At 37.5% G+C, this 27,832-nt stretch overlaps 1 protein-coding gene across 1 annotated transcript in view; it reads right to left on the reverse strand.

Annotated features, from left to right (window-relative positions):
* Positions 1–27,832, reverse strand: part of SYT9 (synaptotagmin 9) — a 165,308-nt gene that overhangs the window by 97,647 nt on the left and 39,829 nt on the right. Inside the window, exons 2-3 of the mRNA XM_069073379.1 lie at positions 11,521–11,869; positions 2,262–2,808 (exon numbers count right to left, since the gene is read on the reverse strand). Coding sequence (XP_068929480.1) covers positions 2,262–2,808; positions 11,521–11,869 — 896 coding nt within the window. The remainder of the gene's footprint in view (positions 1–2,261; positions 2,809–11,520; positions 11,870–27,832) is intronic.

The following is a 27,832-nucleotide window of genomic DNA, read 5'->3' on the forward strand; positions in this document are numbered from 1 at the left end:
TCACTGCTCCCCCCTTAACTCCCTCTCAGAACTCCCCTGTCCAATATCAGCTAGAGAATCAAGATGGAAAAATGGGCTGAGTGCTGAAGCTGAAGTCAGGGAGACTTGAGTTTAAACTTCAGACATTTACATGTTTTATAACCATGGACAGCTCATTGAATCTCTCTGAAGTAAAAAAAGAGGGTAAATTAGAGCCATGGTGCCTATCTAATGGACTTGTTGTGGGCACAAGTGAGATACTGGATGTAAACTACTTTGCAAACCTTAAGAGGGAGCCACTGGAATTTATTGAATATGGGCTTCAAGACTACCTCATACAACAGTTGTGAGATATACACAAATTTGGGCTTTAGGAAAAACACTTTGGTAGCTATGTGGAATTTGATTAAAGTGGAGAAATACTCGAGGAAGGGACACCAATTAGGAGGCTATGATAATAGTCCAGGTGAGAGGTAATAAGTATTTAAACTAGTGTGGTGGCTTTGTGAGTGGAGAGAAAGGAGTATATATTAGAGTTGTTGTAGTGGGAGAAATGACAGATGGGACAAACCTGGGATACGAAGATTCCGCTGAGTAGCTGAATTGTGGAGTTAAGTGGAGGGGAGTAACTCAGCAGAGAGACTAGAGTTGGATATACAGAATTAGAAATCACTAATAGAGAGATAATGATTGAATCCAGGGCAACTAATGAGATAGTCAGTGAGACAGTATGGATAGGAAAGAAGTACCAAGGACAGAGCCTTGGGTTGGGGCACTCCTGGTTAGTGTGTACAGTAGAGATGAAATAGTAAAGGAGACTGAGAAAGAGTGGCAAGAAAGATAGGAACACTAGAATACACACACATGTGTACATAATACAGATACAGACACACATATATGCCAGTCATTGTTATTATCTTCTGTAGTTGTTAACTGGTACTTGACCCGATGAATTATAATTATGGGCTCACCCTTTCCATAATGGTCTTGGTGTCCTTTGAGAAGAGGGGAGAGGAAGGAATGTCCTTGCTAAGGCTAGTCTTAAATGTCTGCTTGTAGCACTCCCCCTTTGTGCTCCCAGATTAACCCTTCCTAAACTTGCAGTATTTGGGAACACACCCATTTATAAAGGATCTCTTCTCTGTTTCCTTAGTTATATCTAGAAGCTGCTTTTCATAAGTGAATTCTCCTAGCGCCCATGATATCTTTATAAAGATTGCTTTCCTTGTAGCTTTTGTTTCCTTTAAGTTCCAGCTCTTCATTATTCCTAACAGCTAAGGGTTTAACTACTCCCACCCATGTGCCTAAGGGTGTAAATCTGACTATGGCTGCTGACCTGACTCTATGAGAACAGCCTCAGGGATGTCATGCTCCTGGAACAGACAGCCCATGCAAGGGTCTCCATAGGCAGAGCATAGTTAATGGAGTGCCAGGATCCATTTAGTAAAAATGTTAGCTACAGAACAATGGAAGGAAGGAGGAAAATAAAAGCCTACTCTATCTGCAAAGGTAGTAGGTAATATGGATCAAACAGGGGAGGACAGGTTATCGTAAATATTACCCCCATATGCCCAAATAACTGCTAATAACTCATTTATTGAATAGATTTCAAGTTCCCGGCTCAGGAAAAAATCAAAGGAAGATTCAGAAATAATGTCCATGTAGAAAATATTCTTGAGGGTAGGAGAAACCACTTCATTTTTGTCTCTGTCACAAGCAAGTACCACAGATCCTGTTCCCCTTTATAGGAAGGGAGCTTGTACTTGTGATTTCATCTGTGTAAGGAACTTTCATTATAGAAACTTTATTGACTAATACAGATACTTGGCTTATAAAAGTTGCTTAGTAAATGCTTGTTGAATCTAATACAAATACTTGTAGGTGAGTCGAGAATTTTGTAACCAGTGCAGTTTCTTGCTCCCCTTCCCCCCAAAATTCAACAAACATTTATTAAGCAACTTCTATGTGAAAGATGAAATAGCCATGAACTAGACTCTGAGTGAAGAACACTTGGGTTCAAGGCCCAAGTTGTGTCTCCACATCGCCTCCCATAACAAAACAAAACAAAACAAAACAAAACAATTATGTAGTTGATAGTGATAGCTTAAACTTTTACTGAACACTGTAGAACACTTGACCCAAGGGACAGTGGAGAGACACATCATGGGAGAAGGAGGCTACTGCATGTGACCAATGATGGCTTTTGCATGGGCACCAATACAGTTTGTGAAATGACCAAGAAGTCTTTCCCCCAAGCCCCAAGTGAAGAAATTTGAACTCACATTGGTGACATATTCGATATCCTTCCAAAGGATACACTCTCGAGGGAAGTCTGCCAAATCTAAGAAGTGATCCACGACCACTTGGCCAATTAAATCATGGCGGGAGAACCGGTCAAAGTCATAGACAGAGAAGTGAAGTTTCCTCATGGCAAGGTCATTGTAGGGAACTGGGAATAAAAAAACCTCATCAAAGACTGGGTTTAGTGTCTTTCGGTGAACTTTAGTCTGGTGTTTAGTTTTCCGATCCGGGAGCAAGTAAATCTTAACATAAGGGTCTGACGTCCCAGAAAAATCTTTTGCTGGCAGGTTGACAGCTTTATGGATCTTCACGATCAGCTGCTCCAAATCACAGTCATATTTCACAATGAAGTTCAGTTTCCCACAGGCTTTGCTATTGCTCTTTCTCCCATCATCAGTGTCCACCGACCTCTGCTTATATAACTCAGGTTTAATGCGTCCAATCCCTGTCAGCTGTTCCTGCTTCTGAAGTTGCTGGACATTGAAGTCTGGGTTTGAGAGGTTGAGTTGCCTTCGGATTGAATTATGCCTTAAGTGAAAAGCAAGAGAGAACAAAATTATGACCTGGTTAGGGAGAGTCTCTTTGCAAACAAACATCTAGGTGTTGGTCTCTTGCCATGGCATGTTCTGCCAAGCGCTGGGAGCAGCTGGATTTTCTTGACCTAAACCTACCAAGGACAAATATATTCTGTGATATGAGAAAGCTATTTCTAGGACATAGGGAGCAGGGGGAAAAGCAAGAACAGCATAACATTATATTAGAACTTTTGAAGAGTTAACACTTTCCCCTAAATAACCCTAGTCTTTTGTGCCTCTATTCCTAAATTAGTGGAAAAATTTATTTCTCCTTTGGGACTGTGGAAAAATATATGAACTCGATCTTTTGGAGATCCCCTCACCTTCATATTATTGCTTCTTGTTGAATTGAATTACACAGGCAACTCAGAGAGGGACAGTGAAATGTGTAAAGTCACAGATCAAGGAAGCAGTACATGTCAAAGAAAAAATACAAATTTTATGCTCTGAATTTTAGGCATAAGTCTGCCAGAAATAATTTTACTTAATATTATTCAAATATTCATGCATTTCCGGGAGAGAGAGAGAGAGAGAGAGAGAGAGAGAGAGAGAGAGAGAGAGAGCCCTCTAATACCTCAGACATAGCTCTATCCCAAGATAATTTGAGGTAACATTTTTAAGAATCTTGAACAAGTAATAAATGTTAAAAAAAATACAGTTTGGTGTTAATATTCTAGAACAACAGTAATCACTCATTTCTTTCCATGACCACGCCCTTCAGAGATTGCAAGAGTCTCTTCCTCAATCTCTCAGTCCTTTCTTAATGGAAAAAAAATGGGTTCTGGCTTCTGGGAATGGGGCAAGAGGAAAGTGCTTTTAGATAAGTCAATAGCCCAGTTATTCCAAGGGGGTGAATAAGGCAATGATCTTAATAAGACAAGGGGGTACTGTAGCTAGGTGGTACAGTGAATAGAACACTGGCTCTGGAGTCAGGAGGGCCTGAGTTCAACTGTGACCTTAGATACTTACTAATTGTGAGACTATGGGCATGTAACTTAAACCTGATTGCCTCAGAAAACCCCAACAACATCCCCAAAACCCCAAAAAATAAGACAAGGTGCTACTCTTAGTGCTAAAATTTGATCACTACCCTTAATCCTTAAAGACCTTAAGAAAAGTCTTTTCTCCTCAAACTATCCCATTTTCCAAAGGGCACAAACCTGGAAATGGTTTTTAGAAATATTTATTTAGGATTAGGATTATTTCTAGAGAAACCATAAAAGGAGGTTTATGTAATATGCTTCTACTTAAGTCCCTGACTCTTGACTAGGTCCATATCTGAGAATACTATGTTAATGCTAGGATCAGCCTAAGGCTCATTCTACCTGCCTTTAGTTTGTCCCAAGTAAGGCATATAGGCTCATTCTGAGTCACAGGAAATATGCTCTAACTACCATGGCTGAGAAAGTGAATTGTTACTGACCTACTTCAGGTCACTGCCTCAGAAACTCAGCCTAAGAGCTTTCATTTCCATTCTGAGATAAACAGAAAGGACATTAGCCAGGAAGGTGAGCTATTGGAATGCATCTAGCGATTTAGGTGGACGAGATGTTTAATGATATTTACAAATTAAATATTTGCTAATGAAGTCTATTCTTTGGCTTCTTAGCTTGTTGTTCTGATTTTGATATTTCCCTGCAATATATATATATATATATATATATATATATATATATATATATATATAGTCTGGGCTGCTTCATATCCAATGGTTCTCCTCTCTTACCAATCATCAGTGAGACTTACACAGCACACAGGCTCTATCCTCATATTCCCCTCAGGGAAAACAAAACTTTTTTTTTTTGAGCTCTGAACCTTGCACAGGTTGCTAAAAAAAGTCATCTTATAGCTTTAAACATGAGCATAATGAAACAGACCACTAGAAAAATAATTGAAGCTCCTGTGAAATTTATCTTAGCAGATGAAGTACTGGAATTCTCAATGCAACAGGGCATGCTTTGCATCTGCCCAAATCAGCTAATATGGAGGTTCCAAAGTAGGAGATGATACTGACCTGCTTCTGAGAGAACACACTCCCTTTTTCCATTGGCACAGCAGCCAGATCAGGCTGCATCTTTAAACTACCAGACGGGGACAGCCTCAGTCATTCTGGTGCCATGCAAGGGGTTGAACGTCTAGTTTACCCACAGCACAAGCACCACTAAGTGAACTGGGTAGACAGTGGAATCTCCTTTTCCACCCTGTGAAGCAGGCTTGGGGTTAGGTGTGTTTTCATCGCCATTTTCAGTTTTAGGAACAGGCAGAAGAGTCCCAAGAACTTTGGCTTTTCAGGGTTTCCATTACTGGTCTGCCTAGAATCCTGCATCCAAGGTTGCAATGGCTCTAGTCTGCCAGAGACTCTATTGCCTGTGCCTCGAAAAATGAAGAAGACAAAGAAAACCAAACGCAACCCCAAGCCTGTTTCTTGGGGACAGAGGGACAAAGGAGAGGAGGAAAACAACCTCCTCAGCCAGCTGAGGTCATGATGCCCAGGCTCTGGGTGAAGAGGATCTTTAACCCATCGCCCTGCACCCCATCCCCATCTCCATCCTGCCATAACACCAGAACAAGAGTGAGAGACTGTCGCAGTCTGGTAGTTTTTAGAAGGCAGCATGTTCTAGATGCAGGCTATGGAAAGAGGCTATCCCACCATATGGAAGGGGAACACAGAATGATTTTTCCAAAAACAAGTCCTTGGCATCTGCTACATCATACCTCCACATTACGTGATGTGGACATGTACAAAGCAGAGCCCCACTTCATATGAAAAACTTCCAAAGTCACTCAAGGCTAGGGCAAAACATACCCTCGTACTCAGTAATGTCCATGTGAAAGTAGATGTGGGTAGAATGAGGAAAGCTATGTTGTAAAACACATCTGGGCACAAGAAGCAGGCCAGTGGTACAGAGGATGTTCAGAGCCCTCAAGCCTCTGCAACTTGAATTATTTTTTTCACGAAAAGAATTCTGTATGCTGGATGTGGTAAGCATGGGATAGCATCACCAAACATGGAACTGGCCATATCTTTTTTTTGTAAGCAATTGGGGTTAAGTAACTTGCTCAAGGTCACATGGCCAGTTATTATTGGAACTGGCCATATCTTAATAGAAAGGAAAATAATTTTTATTTCTTTGTGCATCATTTCAGAATCAACTGACTTTGAACAGTCATATCATTGACTGGTTAGAGCAAAGGTAAAAATCAATAACAAACCAAATCAAACAAAACAAAGTGAAATAACGAAAATCAATAACAGAAATCAATAACAAAGGAAAGGAGAAAAAGTTGAGTAGACACACACACAGATGTAATTACAATTGAACTTGTTTAAGCAGCTGTCAACTAAGAAAAGGGGAAGGGAATGAACAAAAGCCAAGACGTTGACTCTTAACATAATTTCTTAGAAAAGTTGAACTGATGTGCAGTGGTCACAAGCAGGAGATAGGGTTCAGAAACTACCACTTGCAAAGCCTCCACCTCTTTGTCAAGCAGAAAGATGTCACGGTCAAGGATAAAATTGTTTTAGAATACAATCTCATTTTCAAAACATTATAGAGAAGGATAATGAAAGATTGCAAGTAATTTCATCTCATAAAATAATTTAAAGAAGAAGAGGGAAAATTATTCTATAGAGAGCATGTCATGAGATCTTGCTGTCATGGAAGAAAAACCCCATAGCTCCAAATTTAGGGTTCAAGTCAACAAAAAGCTCTGTTGTTATAAGCGATGGCAGGAAGAGGCTTCCTCTGTAAGTCAAAGGGATCTGATTCCAAGCCCCTTCTTACTATTATATAGAGAATAAAATAAAGAGGGTAAATCAAGGGAAATGATGCTGTATTACAAATTGTTACTAAGTGTAAAATACAACAGTGTTCCATACAAAGAGTAATAAAGACAGAATATGTTGTTCTCAGGTAAGATGCTTTGATATAACTTTTATCGTCAGTGATAAGGACACTGGTTTTTATATTATGAAGAACTTTCTTAAGAATACTAGTACAGACCACATATAGCATATATAGGATTGCATGCCATCTTGGGGAGGGGGAAAAGTTAGAACTCAAGATCTTATAAAAGGGAATGTTGAAAATAAAATAAGTAAATTAATTAGCTAAATTAAAAAAAAAAAAAGAATGGTAGTCCAGAGAAAAATCCAAATTCAGGGAAATGGATGTAACTACTCATTTACATTGAAAAGGTGTCTAGTTTAATTATGTCAACCTGTGTGTCTGTTTTTTTTTCACACAGACACACACAAACACTAACCATAAAGAAGTACAATAAATAGATGAAAAAAAAAAGCAATAGATCTATCTGTTGACATTTCTATAGTGAACTATTGTCACTGGCAGTAATAAAAGCACTTCCACATTTTAATTCCATCACCTCAGTAACTGATGTAGTATTTGAGGAACCATAGTACTTAAGAAGATAATGTCAGGAAGGGAAGCCTGACCTGACAAAATACAAACAGAGAAAATGTCTACTGTGAGTGACAGTTTTAAAGTTACTTGAGAGTTGATTTTCAAGATATTCCAAAGAGGGAGAAAGTCCCAAAGGACAAAAGATCACAGCAAATACTTTAAAAACAATACTGGCACTACTAATAACAACAACAAAACGGCATTTTAAAATATCAGAAGCCACTGACCCACATGCCTACATTTTCTTCTCTATAAAGTCATTATAAGAATTATCTATGATTAAGAGTATCCAAGATAACAGTATGAGTAGGGGACATGTGGGTTTTCCCATATTATTTGATACGGAAGATCACATTTTTGAGTCATGCAATTAATTGAGAGGTGTAATGAGTGTAATAAGATCCTGCTATGTTAATTGTTTAATTATACAAAATATATTTGAACCGGTAGAACAAAATATTTTAAAATCAAATTATTTACTTATTATATAATTTTATTTATTAAACAAAATTGTGTATTAATTATACAAAATATATTTGAACCAGTAGAACAAAATGTAGCTTTAGGAGAACATTTCCTCAAACAGGATATCTCTCACGGATCTTTTTAATATTATAGGCTATTCCATGAGAGATAAAACCATAGATGGAAGTGTAGCGCAATGGAAAGAACATTGTAGTCACAAGAACTGAGTTTGAATCCTGGTTCTGTCACTTGCTACCTTGGTAAATTACATAACTTCTCTGGACCTCAGTTTCATCATCTGTGAAATGAGGGGCTTGGACTAAATTAAATGACCTCTCAGACTTAGTTCTAGCTTTAGTTCTATGACCCTATGATGTACCTTTGATCAGCTATGCACTGAATATCAAGGGTGGTGTCAAACAGGAAGGTATGTAAAAAATAAAAACGGTGTCTTCCAGGGTTATGGAGGATTTCTTACATAAAGTCCCAAAGTAAAATGAATCCCCTACCTATTGATAGGTTTCACAGATATTCCGATTCATGTACAGAGAGATACATCAACATACAGAAGGCCTCTGACATCTCTTCCATCTCTAAATCTATAGTCCTATGGATGATAGACTGATTCTATCAAACTTCAGATCATCATTGAACTTCCTCAATGGATCTACTACTATTCCAAAGAAACTGACCTAGAAATTCAGAGGCATGGAGTGGGGGATGATTTGGGCAAATGAATGTCAAGCATGTAACGCCAATGTTGCCACATGCATTTGGATAGATAGCCTACTGTATGTGTGTGTATATGCACCCATCATGTAAATGCACACATACTATATATATAGTTTGTAAACAGCCATTGAGGTAATTTGTTTTTACCTATGTGTATTTGTTACAAGAAATTTATTTTTCTTTTTTTCCCTAAGATTGTGGGGGTCGAAGGGAGAGAAAATAGATTTCTGTTCATTTTTCTGTTGGTGTTATAGATGTGATATGTTTCATGCACTTGCAGATGAGATCATTGTATGAGTGGTTTTACTTAACTTTTGCTGTGTTATAAGAGACAGCTCGTGAAGTAGGGGCAAATCAATAAGTCTATGCAATGGAAAAACAAAGTGTATCAATAAAACTGTTTTCAAAAATAAAAGAAGCAGGAGAAGTCTTCCAATATGGTGGGTGAATCCTCACTGGAGAATTTATACATAGTCTTGGATAAGGATCATGCAGGATGCAAGGCAGAGCAATGTATGCCAGTGGAAGGATCACCCGCATTGATGGGATTAGAGAAGGATTTAAATGTTGAGGTCGTAACTATGAAAATTTTCATGTGTTCAATGATGAACCGCCACACCTTAAATATCGACTTGGTGTAAAATATTCCAGTAGGAGAAAATTCAAAGATAATTCAAAAATAGTCCATAACCTCATAGACAATAGGCAGCTTTCTAAGCCAGTCAGAAAGACTTGGGTTCAAATTCATCTTCAGACTCTTCCTAGCTGTGTGACTCTGGGTAAGTAACTTAACTGCTGTGTGCCTCAATTTCCTCATCTGTCAAATGAGGTTAATTATAACATCTAACTCCTAGGGTTGTAGTGAGGATAAAATGAGATATTGTTTGTAAAGTGCTTTGTAAAACTAAAAGCCCCATATAAATTCTAGCTATCATTATTTTTACCTTATAACATAGTGGAGGAAATTCAACGCATATAGCAATAAAAGCAAATATCTAATACATATGCAATCGTGCGACAACAACTATTGTATTGAAGAAAATATGAGAATATATGAGAGGTAACAAGTAGACCATGTGATGTCTGTCTGAGAAAGAAAAGAGAATTTCTAACTTGGAGGAATGAAGAGTCAGCACTTAAGCTAGGTTTTGAAAGATGAATAAGATTTTAAATGGTGAAGAATGAGATTGGGGTGGAGATCAAGGTTTTCCATGCATTAGTAAAGGCATAAAACACATTGCTGAAATGAGAAAATGCAATGTATGCATAAGGAATAACAAGACATTCAGTTTGGCTAGAATAGGATGCATTTGGAAAGGTTTAGTATGAGGTGAGGCCCAGGTTGTAGAAGGTCAGGTTTGTGGAAGCCTAGATTTGTTGAATTATGTCCTTTTGTTGCCAAGATTGACACATCTGGTCTGCAAGGAGGAGTTGAGGATGCTGTCTTCTGAGACTATAACCTACCCACACTACAGGAGTAATTTGTGGCACCTTTCAAATAGGAGATTTTCCCTATTCTTAAATCACTTTAAAAAAGTCTAAAGAAAGTAAGGAGAAATGGCCTGCATTCATAAAGCAGAGGAAATGTTTGAGCCATATCTGAGACTTTTCATTATATATTTTTAAAATAGTGAAATGTTGACTTCATTTTTTTAAAAAACCATTCTCCCTGCTGATCACTAACAGTTTGTCTCAGCTGCACAACAAAGGCATAATTACGTAGGTGTTAACTTATGCTTGTCACACCTCTTCTAGACATTCGACATAACAAGCAGACCGCATTCCATTCATATGCTCTCTCATAGCTAAGATGCCAAGGTTTTAGTGAAAATGGTTGTTAGAAAGTTACTGCTTAGAGAATCTTTGAAATCTTTGTTAAGAGTTCTTGGGAACCAAAGGCTTCTGGGTAATGTGAATCATAGGTGAGAAATGTAGCATGTATGGGTCTAGAGCTGAATTCTTTCAATAGTCAAGGTCAATAAATCATGCGATCTCCATTATATTACCTGGAGCTGACACTTTGTGATGACATAGGAGAATCTTAACCAAAATCTCCCTTTCTGAAAAAAGGAAGACTAGCCTCAGGAAAAACCAATGTCCCCCATCCCATGTCTTGAGTTTCGGATAGCTGGAATAATTTTGTTCTTTTTCTCCTCTATCATCAGGATATGTTCGGAAATGGGTCTGACCTTGTGTAGTGCACAAGTAATAGGTGCACACATGTCTGTTAGCACTGTGGTCATCCTCATGACCCAAATACAGACATAGTCCTTCAAAGACCCCTTGACCATGCTTCCTTGCAATGCAATGTGTATATCCATGATGATAATTACATCGTATATACTCACAATACGTTGTCGAAGATGAAGAAAGATTCTAAGACCTTGACAAGATTCTCCAAACCAAAGTCAACATGTGCCTTGTTATTTAATTAGTTCATTACAAACTGAGGCACAGGAGAATATAGTGAAAACAACACTGGGAAATAAGATGTGGGATCAAAGAAATGAAAGAAATAAAAAACTCTAGATATCTCAGACTTGTACATCACAAACACATTCTTACGGTAAAGTCAGAAGACTGGATGTAGAGAGTATTGACCACCATTGAAATGAATTGGCTGTGTCTTAAGACAAGGAATGACTAGTTACAGATATAAAGTCCTCTCAAAATTAGCTGTCTGTGTGCAATCATCTCACCAAGCAGAGAAAACAAAGGTCAACTATAAATATCCAATTAGAAGAAAAGATCAAGATAAGAAGACACTGCTTATGATTTCAGCAGCTCTAGGGAAATCTATTTAAAGCAAGTGTTGACTGAAAAAAATAGAAATGGAAGAAAGTGAAGATTTTGATTTTGAATATTGTTATTTTTAAGGAAAACATTCCTCAGGATAAATGGTCTCTCTGGCTACAGAGTGAATGTTCTTTCCACTGTATCCCTGGCTGTCCCATTCCCGTGGATCGCCCTTTCCCAGATCCCACATCCATCCCACCAAAGGATCCCTGTGGCCCCCTTGGGAAGACACAGACAGCACTACTGACCGGGCAGATGGCGTGGGCTCCGTCACTTGCCGTTGCATGCGGGCCCCATGTACACAATTCTCCTTATTCTCTGCTTGAGAAGCCAAGGGGATGTCGGGAGAGGTGTGGCTGATCTTCATGGCGGCATCGGGATAGGGCGAGGGCTGCTCCTGGTAGTCCTCACTGTACTCTGGGTCATTGGTCTCTGTTTCTGTGTAATTCAGGGGCTCCTGGTTGTCTTTGCTTCCTGAGAACAGGCCTCGTTCTCTCCAAGGAATCCAGCAGAGCTTCCAGGACACAAATAGAGATACACTGAAGAGGGCCAACCCACAGGCTGTGACAACTAGAGACAGCAAACTCACTGAGATGTCTAAAAGGGAGGAAAATCGCAAGACCAACATTAATGGGATATCTACTTCATTCAATCACTGCTTCAATAAGCATTTACTTTGCACCAACTATATGCCAAGCTCTCTTCTAGTCTGTGAGGACAGAGATAAAAACAGCAACAAACTAAGCCCTGCCCGCAAGGAGCTTACATTCTTTTGGGAGAAATGAAATGTATCTATATAAGTAAACAAAATACATACAAAAAAATTACAGAGTAATTTCCTGGGGTGGAGACTAGCAACTGGGGGTCTTTTTTAGGAAGTGGTAATTGATTAGAGTTTTAATCTGTGGAAAGTACTCAACAGGACCAGTTGTTGAGGATTTAATAAGTACTGCTCCCATGAGACCTTCAGTAGAATCAGGAAACCCAATGTGGCCTGTGTTACCCAACTACAAGATTAATATGCCCCATTTTAAATTTCATTCATTTCTGGAAGATGAGAAAATATGTGAGTTATATGGACCCACATTGAAGGAGACATATCCACAAGATGTGGGTCATTTTCTTCTCTCAGCTGTGCTGGATCTGGGGGTCTAGTCAATTTCCCCTCTGTTTCTGTCATTGTAGGTAGTAATGAAACCCTTTCACCAGTAGAGTAAAGGCTTATAGAAGACATGGGGGAAATGCTGGTCTGTAGTAATAGGGAAGGTGGAAAGGTTTTCTGAATTCCCTTCACTCAGAATCAAAGATTTCTCCCCCTGTTGCTCTGAGGTAAGAAGATGAATCGAACCCACTGAAGAACCATGAGTCAGTTGTCCACTCAGGTCAACTTATCCAATGGTGTTGTCACCCTGTTGACCTGTGATACTGATCCAGAAGCCCTGCTTAGGGAGGAATTGGGGGAAAAAACCAGCAGAAACTGGGCTAATTTCTTTCTCTTTCTTCTGTTTAAAAGAGCAGAGAATTAAATTCAAATCTCTAGTGATGTCTGTGGCCTGAATGAGAACACAATGGTTAAGTCGCCAGTGTCCTCAGCAGGCCTGGGTAGGCTGAAGAAGTGGTCTGCTCATTTGGAATGTAGACCTGCATTGGGGGATACTCCCAGTTCCTTTCCCTGCACCTACCATAGAGAGTTCACTTGTTCTCCTTCCTCCTGCTTTTTTCTTTTCCAGTTACCCTGACCCCATAAAGAGATCTCATTTTTGATCTCTGGCTAAAACCTTTGTGTAATTCAGCTTATATGTGTGGGTTTGTTTCTTAAATGTTCCATTCAGTTTGGCTGTATAATTCCAAGTCCTTTCCAAACCCTGTTTCTATGGCATCCTGAGAAAAGAGCTGACTGATAAGGTGACTAGTTTGTATGTAATTTATTGGCAATGTGCCTTCTGGACACAAGGGGTGGTGGAATGTACATCGAATCTGAGATCTGATGACCTGAGTTTGAGGACTGGCATTATCCCTTACTAGCTGGGTGATCTTAGCCAAGTGGTTTAACTGCTCTGGCTTCATTTTGTGAAATACAGTGGTTGCATAAGGTTACCTCAGGGTCCCTTTCAGTTCTAAATCTGTGATCTCAAGACTGCAATTGCCTTACTGTAGCTCTGCTTTGCTTTGTTTGTCTAACCTCATTTCCTTAATATCCTTCTATATCCAGGACTTACCAGTAGTGAGCTTATGTTTTTGATTCCTCATTCCTTCATTACCAGTTATTCTCCTCTCCTACAGCTTCCTTAGTTAAAATCCTTTCTCTTCAGGTGGATTCCCAGCCTCCTCTCCAAATCTGATGTATCTGGAGAGATTCTCTTCTCCTTACCTACTTCCCCTCTTCAAAAGACCTTTAAGAATCATCACTGCTGGTCACTCAGCTTAGAAAAATCTTTCCTCAGCTGAGAAAAATCTTTCCTTGATAATACTCTCCAAGCTGATATTGGCATGTGGAAAAGGGAGAGAGGAAAAAGGGAGAAGGAGGGAGAGAGAAAGAAGAAGAAAATAAGAGACACAGAGACAGAGATGGAGAGACAGAGAGATATAGACACACAGAGGGACAGAGACATACAGAAAGAGACAGAGAGAGAAGGAGTAAGATTCCATGCCTGGGAAGCAGGAGTCAGAATGCTAGGCCTTATCCTTTGCCTACTTCCAGCTGGGTCCCGAAGGCTTAGCTCCTCATAGGCTCTGGTATGAACACAGCAATCTAGATGGGACTTTGGATTCACAGCTCAGGTAGCTCAGCACTTAGTCAGTTCCTTCCTTGACTTAGGCATCTGTCTTTTCTACAGAGGCTCAAAGCATAGTGGGCTGCTACCAGCCCTTTGTGAATTTACATCAAGAGGACCCTGAATTGAAGGCCCAGGTCCTTCTATTCAGAAGTGTCTATTCTACTCTCTAATCACCCAATGAAACTAGAAGGTTCTCATGCCATATTTCCTAATTAATTTTCTCTGAAGCTTAGACTAAGGACTAAATAGAGAAGTTATGTCCAATCAACTTGGAAGATACTTCTCTTTTTTCTTGTTATCCTTTACTTATCTTCCCAATTACTATGGAGTATGTGTGTATATGTGTGTGTGTGTGTACGTGTATGTGTATGTGTGGACTTGCACCTCTGACTTGAATAGTATGACAACAGCTCATTCACTGAGAGTTTCCTTACCCACCAATCTCAACTCTTCACAATACTGTATAAAACCACATAGGAAACAAAGAAAAATCTCTGAGCAGCCAAAGTAGATATCTTAAAATCCATACAATAAAACTCACACACTTTAATTCATAGGAGAGGCCTTTAGATCTCACTTAATGCCAATTACCCCTTAGTTTACAAACAATTCGAATTGGTTGGCTTTATCTGATTTCCCTGCTCATAGTTTATACAAAGCACCAAGTTAGAAATCAGGATGGAAATAAAGGAATCACTTTAGGCAGAGTCACTGACTGCAAGAAGTGAAAGCTCATAAGCCAAACAGGGAACAAGGCTCCAGGAAAACAGAAATGGAAAAAAAAAGCAATCATCCAGGGTTACTTTTGTGTAGGGCTAATACCTCCATATAGTTGTGGGCATCCCCATACTGTAACTGATGTTCATAATAATGACAAAAGTCATCACATTAGATTTTGTTCAGAATCCTGTTTAACAAATCAAGGAAGTATGAGATACATTTTTTTTAAAGCAATCGGGGTTAAGAAACTTGCTCAAGTTTACACGGCCAGTTATTTCTAGTGTCTGAGCCCGGGGTTCGATCTCCAGGTCATCCCAACACTGGAGCCGGTGCTCTTACTCGCTGAGCCACCTGGCCGCCCCGAGATACATTTTTAAGAATGATTTCTATCTAAAATGGCTCAATTTAAAAAGTAGTATTTGAAAGGATAAGCTCTACTTATTTGGAAAATTTCTTCATGTGAACCAACCTATCTTCAATGGTGCTACATCAATGGTGTTCTACTGTATTTAGCAGCAAAGTAGCCATCTTGGACTCCTATTGTCTAGAACGGTCTCAGGTTAATGGACAGAATCTAGGTTTCTGAGTATTGTTAAACAGGGATGCCTCCAAATGTCATGAGATTGAGGAGCATACTGAAGTACAGATATTGGGAATGTCCAGAAACTAATTGCTCTCTTCTCTCAAAAGTGCATTAGAGGGGAGAGTATCCTGATCTTGTTCTCATTTCTTCTCAGATCTAGAGGTGGAAGGTGAATAGTTCAGGCTTGGGTCTTATGGTGAGGATAGTGAACCTTGGGGAAAATGAAGCAATGTCATGCTTTCAAACCCAAGTATCAACGATTTCTCATGAACTTACCAGATGACCTTTAATGTGTCTATGTGTGTGTGTGTATATAACAATATGCCCCTATATATGATTAAATAATACATAATTAATGTATACATAATTATGCATATCACATTATTTATTATATATACATTATGTATAATAGAATTGTGTATATATAATTATATAATAGAATAACATAATAAATCATCAGTAAATATTATATAATTTATACATAATTATAAATTATATATAATTAAATTACATAAATTTGTATGTAATTAAACTCATATATTATATGAAATGATATATTGTTGATAAATTACACATGTATATATATAGTTACATGTAGGTAGATTTGGAAATGAGATCATTTCATTAAATTCACCAAACATTTATTAATTACTTTCTCTGTTAATAGTAGCAAGGAACTAATATTCAAAGGGATAAGGGTGGAGATACAATGAAGCTAAGTAGACACAAGGTCTTTAGAAAGTAATAGGCAGCAATAAGAAGAGGTAGGGCATTCTAGCTACTGTAGGCATGTGCATGGAGGAGACAGAAGGGGCCTCGTGTAGGGGAGCGGGGCACCTGAACTATGCTTTCTAGGAAGAAGGGTGGAAATGAGGAAGAGGTGGATTCCAGACATGGGGTGGGGGTGGGGACACTCTCCAAAGGCACAGAGGTGGAAGATGAACTGACAAGTAAAGGGAACATCTGATTGGCCAGCTCCAATTTCCATTAGTGACCACTGTTGGCGTGGCAATGGATGGCTCCTACTGCACCTCTGTGCATTGGTTCTCTTGATTGAATAATACTAATAACACCTCACATTTCTGTACAGTTTTACAGATGGCAGGTGCTTTACACATATCAGTTCTTTGTCCCTTCACAACAACCCCATGAGGGAACTAGTGAAATAATAATTAGGTTTTATTAGAATTTACGAGCATTTTAAGTAGCAAGGATTAGCAAGCATTACTGTGGACCCACAGTGTTTACTGATTCAATGCTTTAATACCGATGTAAACAAAGCACTCTGCTAGGCTTGGTCTAAATATCTGTTTCCTAATACACTCCACAAGGCCATGGGCTTGAGGCTGCAGAATCTTGATTATGAGTATTGATTGCTTTTTTTTAAAGGAATAAGGAAAGGCAGCCCACAGATCTTCTTGCCAGTATGCTGCCCAGGGTAGTCACATGAATCTAAGCCTAATCATTATTTACTTTGCCTAAAATCAGCATTTGGAGAGTGCCTGAAACAACACCTTTTCAGCAAAGGGATTCTATAACCATATTGTGACAATAGTTACCCACCTGTCTCAGTCCATACAACAGCTGAGAATAGTGATTTGCTTGAGGATGTGCATTGGCTGCTGAATGATCTGTGATTTATTTATAGCCCTTAGTGTCTCCTCCTTTGCTAACCATGTTACTTCTGCTTCATACACATGGTGCCCTAACTGGGACCATATTTGGAAACAGTGAAGTTGAAATGGATAGATTTGTACAACAGATCAAAAACAAGTGACCCTGGAATGACGGGTTTTAGGAAAAGGCCATAGAAGACAAAAATATGATTATTATCTATCAGGGAAATGTTCAAGAAACAAAGTGGCATTGGCAATAGAAAGTGCTATAGAATGATGAGGCAGTGTAATGATCGTTGCTTCCATTTCATATGCAAGGAAACTGTAAGTTACAGAAAATAAGTGATTTGCTCATGGTCACATAGCTAAGCCTGGATTAGAGCCTACGTCTCTGACTCTAATCCCAGAGCTTTCTCCATTAGAAGATACTATACCTCTTATCAGTGTTTTATACAAAAACCAGGAATGATCAGAATTGGAAGGACATCAGAGGTCAACCTCCTCATTTTACAACTGAAGACACAAAAGACCAGGGAGATTAAGGGAATTGTCTGAGGTCATTAAACATTGGAGACCAGAATCAAACCCTCATCTTCTGCTATCAAAACAAGAGGTCTTTCTACTGTAAATCTGGCATATATAAAGTTAACACGCATGAGCCATGACCCCAGAATCAGTTTTCCAATAGAAAGAAGAGTGTTATTTGAAAGGAAGAAGTGAAATTTTATGAACCCAAAGAATTAAAAGGAAAAAAATAAAATCTCCAAAGAGAGCAAGAACTTTCAGAATTGAAACAACAAGCATTAAGATAATAAAAACATCTAGGTGGCACAGCACAATAGCATGTTGGATTGAAGGTCAAGAAATATCTAAATTCAAGTGCTGCCTCAGATAATTATTAGCTGTGTGACCCTGGGCAAACCACTTAGTTTCAGTCTACATTCTCACATCTGTAAAATGGAGATGGTGATAGTGCCTATCTCTCAGGGCTTTTGTGAAGAAATAATACATTGACAGTGTTTTGCATATGGTAAAGTGTTACATAAATTGATGATGACGATGATTACTACTATCAAAACTGATACTAACTACTTGGTGTCTTTTGTCCTCCATTGAAGTCCTAATATGTGCCTCATATTGTGAGGCTGTCCTTGGATTCTGAATACCTCTGTAAGTAGAGTGAAACCCCAGTAGGTCTATCTGTGTTGGAAAGATTGTTCAGCTATGGACCAGCTCATCTAAGTTCAGAAAAAACTCATTACCAAAAACTTGCCCATAATGCAATGAAAATGTCAATCACAATTCATGAAGAAGTGATGGGATCAGTATATTTTGGGACTTTCCCACACTGAAGAAATCACAGCTCTTTTGAATGATATGAATGGTAAAGCTGCTATAATATTGTATTAGTTAAATTACTTAACGTTGGGTATTTCATAAAAATAGAACAAAAAAAGTGAATGGGGAAAGATTGATACCAATTCCCAAGAAAAATCCTAAATTGTCTGGGGTGGTTGGGTAGGAATAAGATCTATATTTAGAAATTAACAAGTTGATAGCAAACTAACCCTCATAAAATATAACTGGGTTCTTTGGTTTTATAATGGAAATGGTAAAATAATAAAGTTTATATTTCTTTATGAGAAAATGAAAAAAAATGAACAAATAATGGTAAAAGTCAAATATGATCATCATAATGAAAACTATAAACAGATCAAACTACACAATTGTAGTGGGAATGTAAATTTTGAAGATCTTCCCTGCCCCTAGGCTAAAGTGCACCTGGAGCCTGGGGTGGGAGGCTTGTTTTTCAGTAAATACTTCTTGATTGGCCAGTGAGTCAATAAGGTTGTTACATTCTCTGAGCCAGGAGAAGGCTATATAAGCCCTGATCTGTAGCTTTGTTTTGAGGCTCACTTTGAGAAATGTTCTGTGATTTGATCAGATGAAACTCTGGAAAGCTGTTGTCCAGAGCCCCCCAGCTTTGAAACCCAGATGTTGTTTGGTATGGATGTAATGGTTGGACAGTTTGGAAATCTGTCTACTTGATCTGTTTCTGTCTTGATAATTCTCCCTGTATACTTTGAAGTTTGGGGTGCTGACCTTTTTCCCCTGAACTAGGTAAACGATACATATTTGACTGATTAAAGTAAGCTTGTTAACTCATTTTGAGTTGCTTTCCTTTAACAAAGCAGATCTAAGAACTTGTGTTGGCAGACACCCTAGGGATGCTGAGGTACTTGCTGCTACAACCATAAAAAGAAAAAGGGTAACGATAAATTAAAAAATAGAATTGGACAATGTGTTTTCTACAGGAAACATTTAGTATAGAAAGAGCTACAGAGATATAAATGGAAAGACTGGACCAAAAGACTTCATGCTGCATCTATGTCAAGAACATTGGGAGTGGCATTGACAATTTCTGACAAAGCTGAATTAATTCCTGAAAGCATTAAGATAAACAAAGAGGGCAGTTATGATATGCTTAAAGGCATCATTCAAAATGAAAGCCTATCAATTTAAAATATGCTTGTGACAAAGAATGTAGCAGTCAAACTTATAAAGGAAAAGCTCATGGTCTTTGCAGAAGGAAAAAGTAATAATGAAGAATAATAAGAACTTCAGTATTCTAGGATGAGAAAATAGACATCAAAGATAAAAAAGAAGTAATAATCTTGAATACTATTGAAAAAAGTATGTTTAATAAACTTAATGATAATAATATATATGTATACATAGTCATTTTAGTTTTGCAACATGCTTTACATATTTTATCTCATTTGATCTTTACAAAGACCCTGAGAAGTAAGTACTATTATTATCCTCCTTTTGCAGATGAAGAGAGTTTTGGAAAGATTAAATGACTTGCCCAGGGCCACAAAGTTTGTAAGTGTCTGAGGCAGTATTTAAGCTCAGGCTTCCCTAGTCCATCACTCTGTCTACAATTATACCTCCTAGCTGTTTAAACAAGGAACATATTTTTTTTTTCCTAAGTTACATGTAATGTGTGTAATTACTCAATTCTTATTCATAGAGGAGCCATATATGAATTTGTAAGAACCTTTATATGCTACTTTAAAAAACTATATTCAATATAACTAGTGGTTTGTAATAACACAAACAAAAATAGAAGTTTACAAGAATGAAGACACAACAAAATCAACAATAGGTTTCATTAAAGATAATTATAACATAGATACCATATACAGCTGGGTGGTGCAGTGGATAAAGTGCTGGGCCTGGAGTCAGGAAAATATGAGTTCAATTCTATCCTCAGACACTTTCTTAGCTGTGTGACCCAAGCAAGTCACTTAATCATCATTTGCCTCAATTTCCTTATTTGTAAAATGGAAATAATAATAGCACCCATCTCCCAGGGTTGTTATGAAGATTAAATGAGATAACAATTGTATAGCACTTAGCACAGTGTGGGGTGCCAAGTAAGTCCTATATAAATGTTAGATATAATGAGCTACTTTCATATTGGAATCTATGGAATGCAGCTGATGTGGTATCTGGAGGCAAATTCATAGTTTTAGGTGACAAATAAAACAGAAAAACAGATTCAGTGGGCTCAATCTATATTTAAAGAACTTAGAAAAGGAACAGAAAATACAGTAGAGGAAAACAGGGAAGAACTTATCACCATCAAGGTAAGGATTAATCAGATAAGAAAATAAGAGAGTAATTGCAATTATAACTTGTTATTAAATTGTTTGTTTTAAATCAATAAAATTTGTAAACAATAAGCAAACTTAGTCTTAGCAAACTTAGATTAGAGAAACACAACCAAAACTGGGAAATAAAAAGGAGAAATCATGAAGACTAAGGTACTTATGAAAAGTAACAAAGCTTTATGTCATTAAATTTGAGAACTTATATGAAAATCTACAAGAAAAACAAAACATGAAACTTATCAAACTGGACACGGATAATTTAAATATACCAGTTCTCACTTAGAAGGAGAAATTAGGCAGGCTATTAGCTTATTGTCTCCTTTCTTTCTTCCCTAAATGCCCTAGGACCATATGGATTCATGAATGAATTTTTTTTAATCTTCCAAATATTTTCTTTTTTTGTCCTTTCTTTTTTCTTTTTTTTTTGGAGGGGGGAAGGTAGGGCAATTGGGGTTAAGTGACTTGCCCAAGGTCACATGGCTAGTTTTTTGTGTTAAGTGTGGATTTGAACTCAACTCTTCCTGACTCCAGGGCTGGTGCTCTATTCACCACACTACCTAACAGCCTCTAAGTATTTTCTATACAATATTTCTATGAATAGAGAAACAACAACAGTAACACTATTAAGACAATAAATGCCTTTAGGAAATATAAGTAAAGACATAAACTATCTAAATATATACCATCGAATCACAAATGAATAGCATTTATAATAAAGACAAAATAGAGATAATTCTGGCCATTAACTTAAAAACACACACAAATAACCTTTCAAGCTAGAGAGATATTTCAAATATTTTTAAAAAATAAATTAAGGAAATACTGACCAAATGGATAAGGATCTATCTCTTCTACACTTGGTTGGTAAGAATCTTCTGAGCAAAATTGATATTTCCCAAATTAATTCATAGATTCAGTGTACTACCAGTGAAAATGTTAATGGGTGACAAGTGAGATAAAGGCATATGTGTATGAAAGAAATAAACAAAATATTAAAAGGACTTTCCTTCTATTCTTCAATACATTGACAATTGGAGGCAGTCAAGATGGCAGAGTAGAAACAGGACTTCCGTGGGGCTCCCGCTTCCACCTCCTCCAATTCATGTGAAAAAAGAGTCTAAAAAAAACTTTGGAGCTATAGAACACACAAAATGACAGAGAGAAGCTAATCTCCTGCTGAAGACAGCCTGGCAGGCTGGCAGGAAGGGGCCAGCACAGCACTCTGGGAGCTGAGAGGTTTTAACCTCAGGGTGGCCACAACCAGTCACCAGCTGGAGGGACTCAGATCACCAGCAGCTGTGGTGGTTTCCAGAATTATCAACCCATAGATGCTAAGAACAAAGTGAGAGGTCAGTACAATGTGGACTTTGGGAACTGGGAATCTGAGAGTGCATTCTGGCCTTTGCCCCCTGGAGGGAGAAGCGGCTGAGGTGTGGCATCCTCCACCATGTGACTGCTTCAGAGCTCCTGTCCTACAGATTGTAGGGGCACCAAGTGACCAGTCTGAGGGGTAAGAGCTCTTGCTTTAACTTGCTTGGATCTGAATCACTGTCTAGGGTGGAGGTCATGGGGTGCGTGACCAATGTGCTAGAGCCAGTGGAGGCTTCAGAGAGGGCACCCAACTAATAGCTCTGGCAGCTGAAAAAACCCCAGTGATTGGGACAAAGCTCCACTCTCTGGTAGTAGAGTTGTACTGTGGCAAAAAGCTCAAAAGTCAAGTAATTAGTGGCAACATGAGCAAACAAAGGAAGCAAAGCAAGCACAGCAATCCGACTTTACACTTCTATTTTGGGGACAAACAGGATCAAAGCATGGAACAGGAGGAAGATAGCAAAGTAATAACTCCTGCACCAAAAGCTTTCAAGAAAAATAGGAGCTGGATACAGATCATAGAGGACCTTAAGAACGATTTTGAAAACCAAATAAGAGAAGTAGAGGAAAAATTTGGAAGAGAAATGAGAATGATGCAAGAAAATTATGAAATGAGAGTCAACAACCTGACTGAAGAAAATAGCACCTTAAAAATAGACTAACTCAGATTGCAAAGGAGGCTCAAAAAGTCAATGAGGAGAATAATGCTTTAAAAAGCCAAATTTGCCAGAAGGAAAAAGAAACTCAAAAGCTCACTGAAGAGAATCATTCCTTCAGAATTAGATTGGAGCAAATGGAAGCTAGTGACTTTATGAGAAATCAAGATACTATTAAACAGATCCAAACAAATGAAAAAATAGAAGGCAATGTGAAATATCTCATTGGAAAAACCACTGACCTGGAGAATAGATCCAGAAGAGATAATTTAAAAATTATTGAACTACCTGAAAGCCATGATAAAAAAAAAGAACCTAGAAATCCTTTAAGAAATTCTCAAGGAAAATTGCACTGATGTTTTAGAACCAGAGGGAAGAATAGAGGTTAAAAGAATCCACCAATCACCTCCTAAAAAAGATCCTCAAAAGAAAACTCCTAGGAATATTATAGCCAGGTTCCAGTATTTCCAGATCAAGGAGAAAATATTACAAGCAGTCAGGAAGAAACAATTTGAATATTGTGGAAACACAATCAGCATAACATAGGATCTGGCAGCTTCTACACTGAGGGATGGAATATGATATTCCAGAGGTCAAAGGAGCTGGGATTAAAACCAAGAATCAGCTACCCAGCAAAACTGAGTATCATGTTTCAAGGGAAAATATGGTCATTCAATGGAATAGAAGACTTTCAAGCATTCTTGATGAAAAAACCAGAGTTGAATAGAAAATTTGACATTCAGATGCAAGAAACAAGAGAAGCATGGGAAGGTAAACAGGGAAAAGAAATCATAAGGAACTTATCAAAGTTGAACTATTTACATTTCTACATGGAAAAATGATAACTGTAACTTATGAAACTTTTCTCAGTATGAGAATAGTTGAAGGGAATAGAAATGTATATATATATATACACACACATACACATATATGTCTATATAGGAGGGTATATGGGCATATGAACATGTATACATATGTATGAATATTATATATATGTGAGTGTGTGTATATATGTATACAGGTTTATATAGACAGAGGGCACAGGACCAATTGAATACAAAGGGATTATACTTAAAAGGTGAAAGTAAGGAAAGAGAGGAATATAAAGAGAGGAGATGGGGAGAGACAGAATAGGTTAAATTACCTCATATAGAAGAGGCAAGGGAAAGCTGTTACAATGGAGGGGAAGAACAGGAAAGCAAAAGGGAATGAGTCAATCTTATTCTCATTGAATTTGGCTTAGGGAGGGAATAACATACACACTAAATAGGGTATCTCACCCTACAAGAGAGTAGGGGGAAAGGGGATGAGAAGGGGGATGATGGAAGGGAGGGCAGGCTGGGGTGGAGGGAAGTTGGAAGCACACACTTTTGAAAAAAGACAGGATCAAAGTAGAGAATAAACAAAGTGGGGGTTGGGATAGGATGGAGGGAATTATAGTCAGTCTTTCACAATATATCCACTATGGAAATGTTTTGCATAGCTACACATGTACAACCTATATTGAATTGCTTATCTTCCCAGTGAGGGTGGGTGATGAGGGAGGAAGGGAAAGAATCTGGAATTTAAAGTTTTAAAATCAGATGTTTCAAAAATATATTATTATTATTTTACATATAACTGGGAAATAAGATATACAGGAACTGGGGCATAGAGATCCACTGTGACCTACTGGAAAGTTGGAGGGGAAATGGGGGAAGATATGGGAGAGAGCAGATTGAGGGAGGGGATATTCAGTGGGATTGCTGTTTTGTGGTGGTGGGTAGGGGAAAAATGGGGAAAAAATTTGCAACTCAAAATCTTGTGGGAATGAATGATGTAAACTAAAAATAAACATAAAATTTAATTAAAAAATAGATGATCTCATCAATATGGGTGTTTCTTCCATGGGAGCATATATGCCTTCATATTTTGCTCCATTATAATTTATGCCATTTCATAACTCTAATGGAAGATTTGCTCAGCTTGCTGGAGGTATTTCTGCATTTCTTTCAATATTTTATGGATACTGGTATTGGTATTCATGGACTACCTGTTAATTCCTTATACTCAATATATGATGGGTCTTATACTTTGTCTGGTCATGCTTATTGCTGTTGATGTATTTTTATGATCATCAGTGATGAAATTATAGTGTTACAGGACTCTGGTATAATGAAGATGGGTTTTTGTGCTAGAGCATAATGGAAATCACTGCACTGTTTCCTAAACTTAGCTCATCCCTTATTATTCAATTCCAGATGAATAGCAAAGCACTGTGCCAAACATGGGGGATATGAATAGAAAAGCTAGACTATACAGCTTATCATCCATCTGTTCCAACTGTTGCCCGAGATAGATATATCAATCAACTGACTCATTAGACTGCCTATGCAATTTTAGTCAATAATTTGGGCATAGTGGACTTTTCATCCACTTGGATGTTTGTATGTAGATTGCTAATCTATTTTTTGAGTGACCATGAATCTCATTTTGGTGACCCTGTTGTGTTCAGGGGTTCAATGGAGTGAGCACAATGTCGCCTACAAACAGTGACATCCCCCATCCTACAACTTCAATTTTTTTGCTCTTTCCACTGAACCATGCTATAATGCTGCTGTAATTACACACACACACACACACACACACATCATCATCATCATCATCATCATCATCTTTCTTATATTTATCCTTTCTTCTAATATGGTGTTAATTTTTATCTTTGCTCTAAACAGTTGATGATTGTAATGTTAATGGAATATAAGATCTTCCCCACCCATTAATAGGCCTCACATGGAGCCCATTAAGGGAAGCTTGATTAGGGGAGGCATCTTTTTTTAGGAAGTCCCCACACCTTTTATTATTTTGTAATTAGGCAGTGGGTCACTAGGGTTGTGATTCCCTCTAAACCTGAAGAAATGTGTGTATATATATATATATATATTGACCAGATGAGACTTTGGGTAGCCATTAAGGATCTACCTGCCTTTGAAAAACCCAGATATTGGTGCTTCTCTCTCTGGTAACTCTGTATGTATTGTTTTGGTCAGACAGTTGGATCTGTCTGTTGATCTGTACTAATTTCTCCGATTGTCTGTTGGTCTTTCTTTCTCTACTTGTATTTTCTTTATTTTCTTTGTTTGGATTTTCTCTGAAGTTCAGGGTACTTACTTTCCCTCTGGACTAATGAATGTAATTAAAAGAAGATTATTGACATTTTTTGAGCAGTCTTTCCTAGTAAAGCAGATAAAAGAATCTGCACTAGCAGTGCTCCTGCCAGTGTCATTGCAATTACAATGGTATGGATTCACAGAGATGACTGATTTTTGGAGTGATTCCAATGAGTAAAAAGTCATTTCTTATTAGTTAAGCCAGTCAATTTCATTTTTTGGTAATGTTGGTTGGTGTTTGCCAAATCTTCATATTCTCTCATTGAATAAAATATTCATGACATATTGGCACAAGGATTCCTAGTAATCTACAGGACTATAATTTTGTTTTTTAATTTTTATTGTATTCATCTGGGCCATTGAAATAACTCACTATCAATGTATATATTTACTTGTTTTGAAAAATCTTTTAAATTTTGTCATAGAATTTCTCTACTTTTTCATTTTCTAATGGTCCATCTCTTCCCTCTCTAAATCCATAATATAAGATTATATGGTCCTAAGATATTGGTACCTAAATTTCAATAAATATTCAGTGTTTTTTTTGTTTATGCTCATCATGACCAGTGTAAGGTGAGGATGCCAATGTGTTTCATAAATATTTCTCATTTCCTTTGGGTACATGATGAAACTAATGTAGCCAACTAATTTAAGTGCTAATCTGGGAACTATCCTTTCATTTAGCTGTAACCTCTTTACATCATAACTGTGGGTTCAGTTCTTTGAATAGTACATAGTGTCTAAAAGTCTTAAGTGTAGTTTTAGACAAAACTATCAAATTTTTAGAGCTTAAAATTGCAAGTGAGACTTTTGGAACAACTTGTATATGAGTTTATAGGTAGCTGGATAGACTGCATATAAAGTATCAACAGAAAAATTAATGTTTCTGAATAGTCAATAAACTATATGATTCTTAGTATCTTCTACCCTGAATTTTTACTCTGCTCCTCTGGTAACTGAAGATGGCAACATGAGGGTCATTTAATAAAACAAAGCAAAAAGAAATTTGTAGCTCAAGATTCATCATTTTTTTTTACTATGATGATATGCCTTTCCATGCTTAGCTGGGATGGTTATAATATAGCAGTGTGTATTTTTGGGACCAGGCTAAACCTTTCAGTCGTGGTAGACCTTGCTAAAGCTTGTATCCAACTGCTATCTTGTTCTAGAATGAAGTGTGATTTCCACAATATGATAAACCATCAGAGTAGAATTATGAATGAGGCAAGCAGGATTGGAGAGGGAGATAAAATAAGACCTTAACTTACCAGATTTCAAAATTTATTTCATGCAGAAATTATAGAAAATGTGTGGTACTAGATTAAAATGAACAGATCAATGAAACATTAGAGAAACAAAAATATAACCAAATGCCTGTAAAAGATCAATGTCTGATAAACCCATAATCATAAAACACTGCAGCCAGGGTAGGGAGAGTGAGAGAATCACTATTGAAAAAAAATACTGGGAAAATTGGATGAAGAAAAATAGGATCATACTACACATGAAACTACACTTCAATCAATAACCTAAATTTCTTTAAAAATAATTAAAAGAAGAAAAAATATGCTGAGGAACTATTTATCTTAGCTATGGAAAGGGAAAAATTTTATATAATAAACAAATGGCAAAAATCATTGAACACAAAATTGATGGATTTGATTTTATAAACAAAGAGAAATTTTTTATAGGTCAGAAAGCAATATTACTAAAATAAAAAGAAAGGAAAGAGGTGAGAGAAAAAATTTGCAATAAATACATCTTTTGAATATATGATATTTAGAATCTACAAAGAATGGATAGAAATCTTAGGAGTGATACTAATTTCCTAAAGGAGAGTTAATCAAACACTAAGAGAGCTTAGCTTTATATAATTTCAAAGTTGACAGGAACTACAGAAACCATCTAGTTCAACACATACCTAAGAAATAATCCCTTCTATAACACACTTGGTATGCCTATAATAAAAGATCATCTCTCCTTTCCTTAAAGACATTTAATGAGAGATAAC

The sequence above is a fragment of the Petaurus breviceps genome, unplaced genomic scaffold, assembly GCF_028583685.1.
Source record: "Petaurus breviceps papuanus isolate PSGF00001 unplaced genomic scaffold, PetGlider_PUasm1.0 140, whole genome shotgun sequence".
Classification (NCBI taxonomy): Eukaryota; Metazoa; Chordata; class Mammalia; order Diprotodontia; family Petauridae; genus Petaurus; species Petaurus breviceps.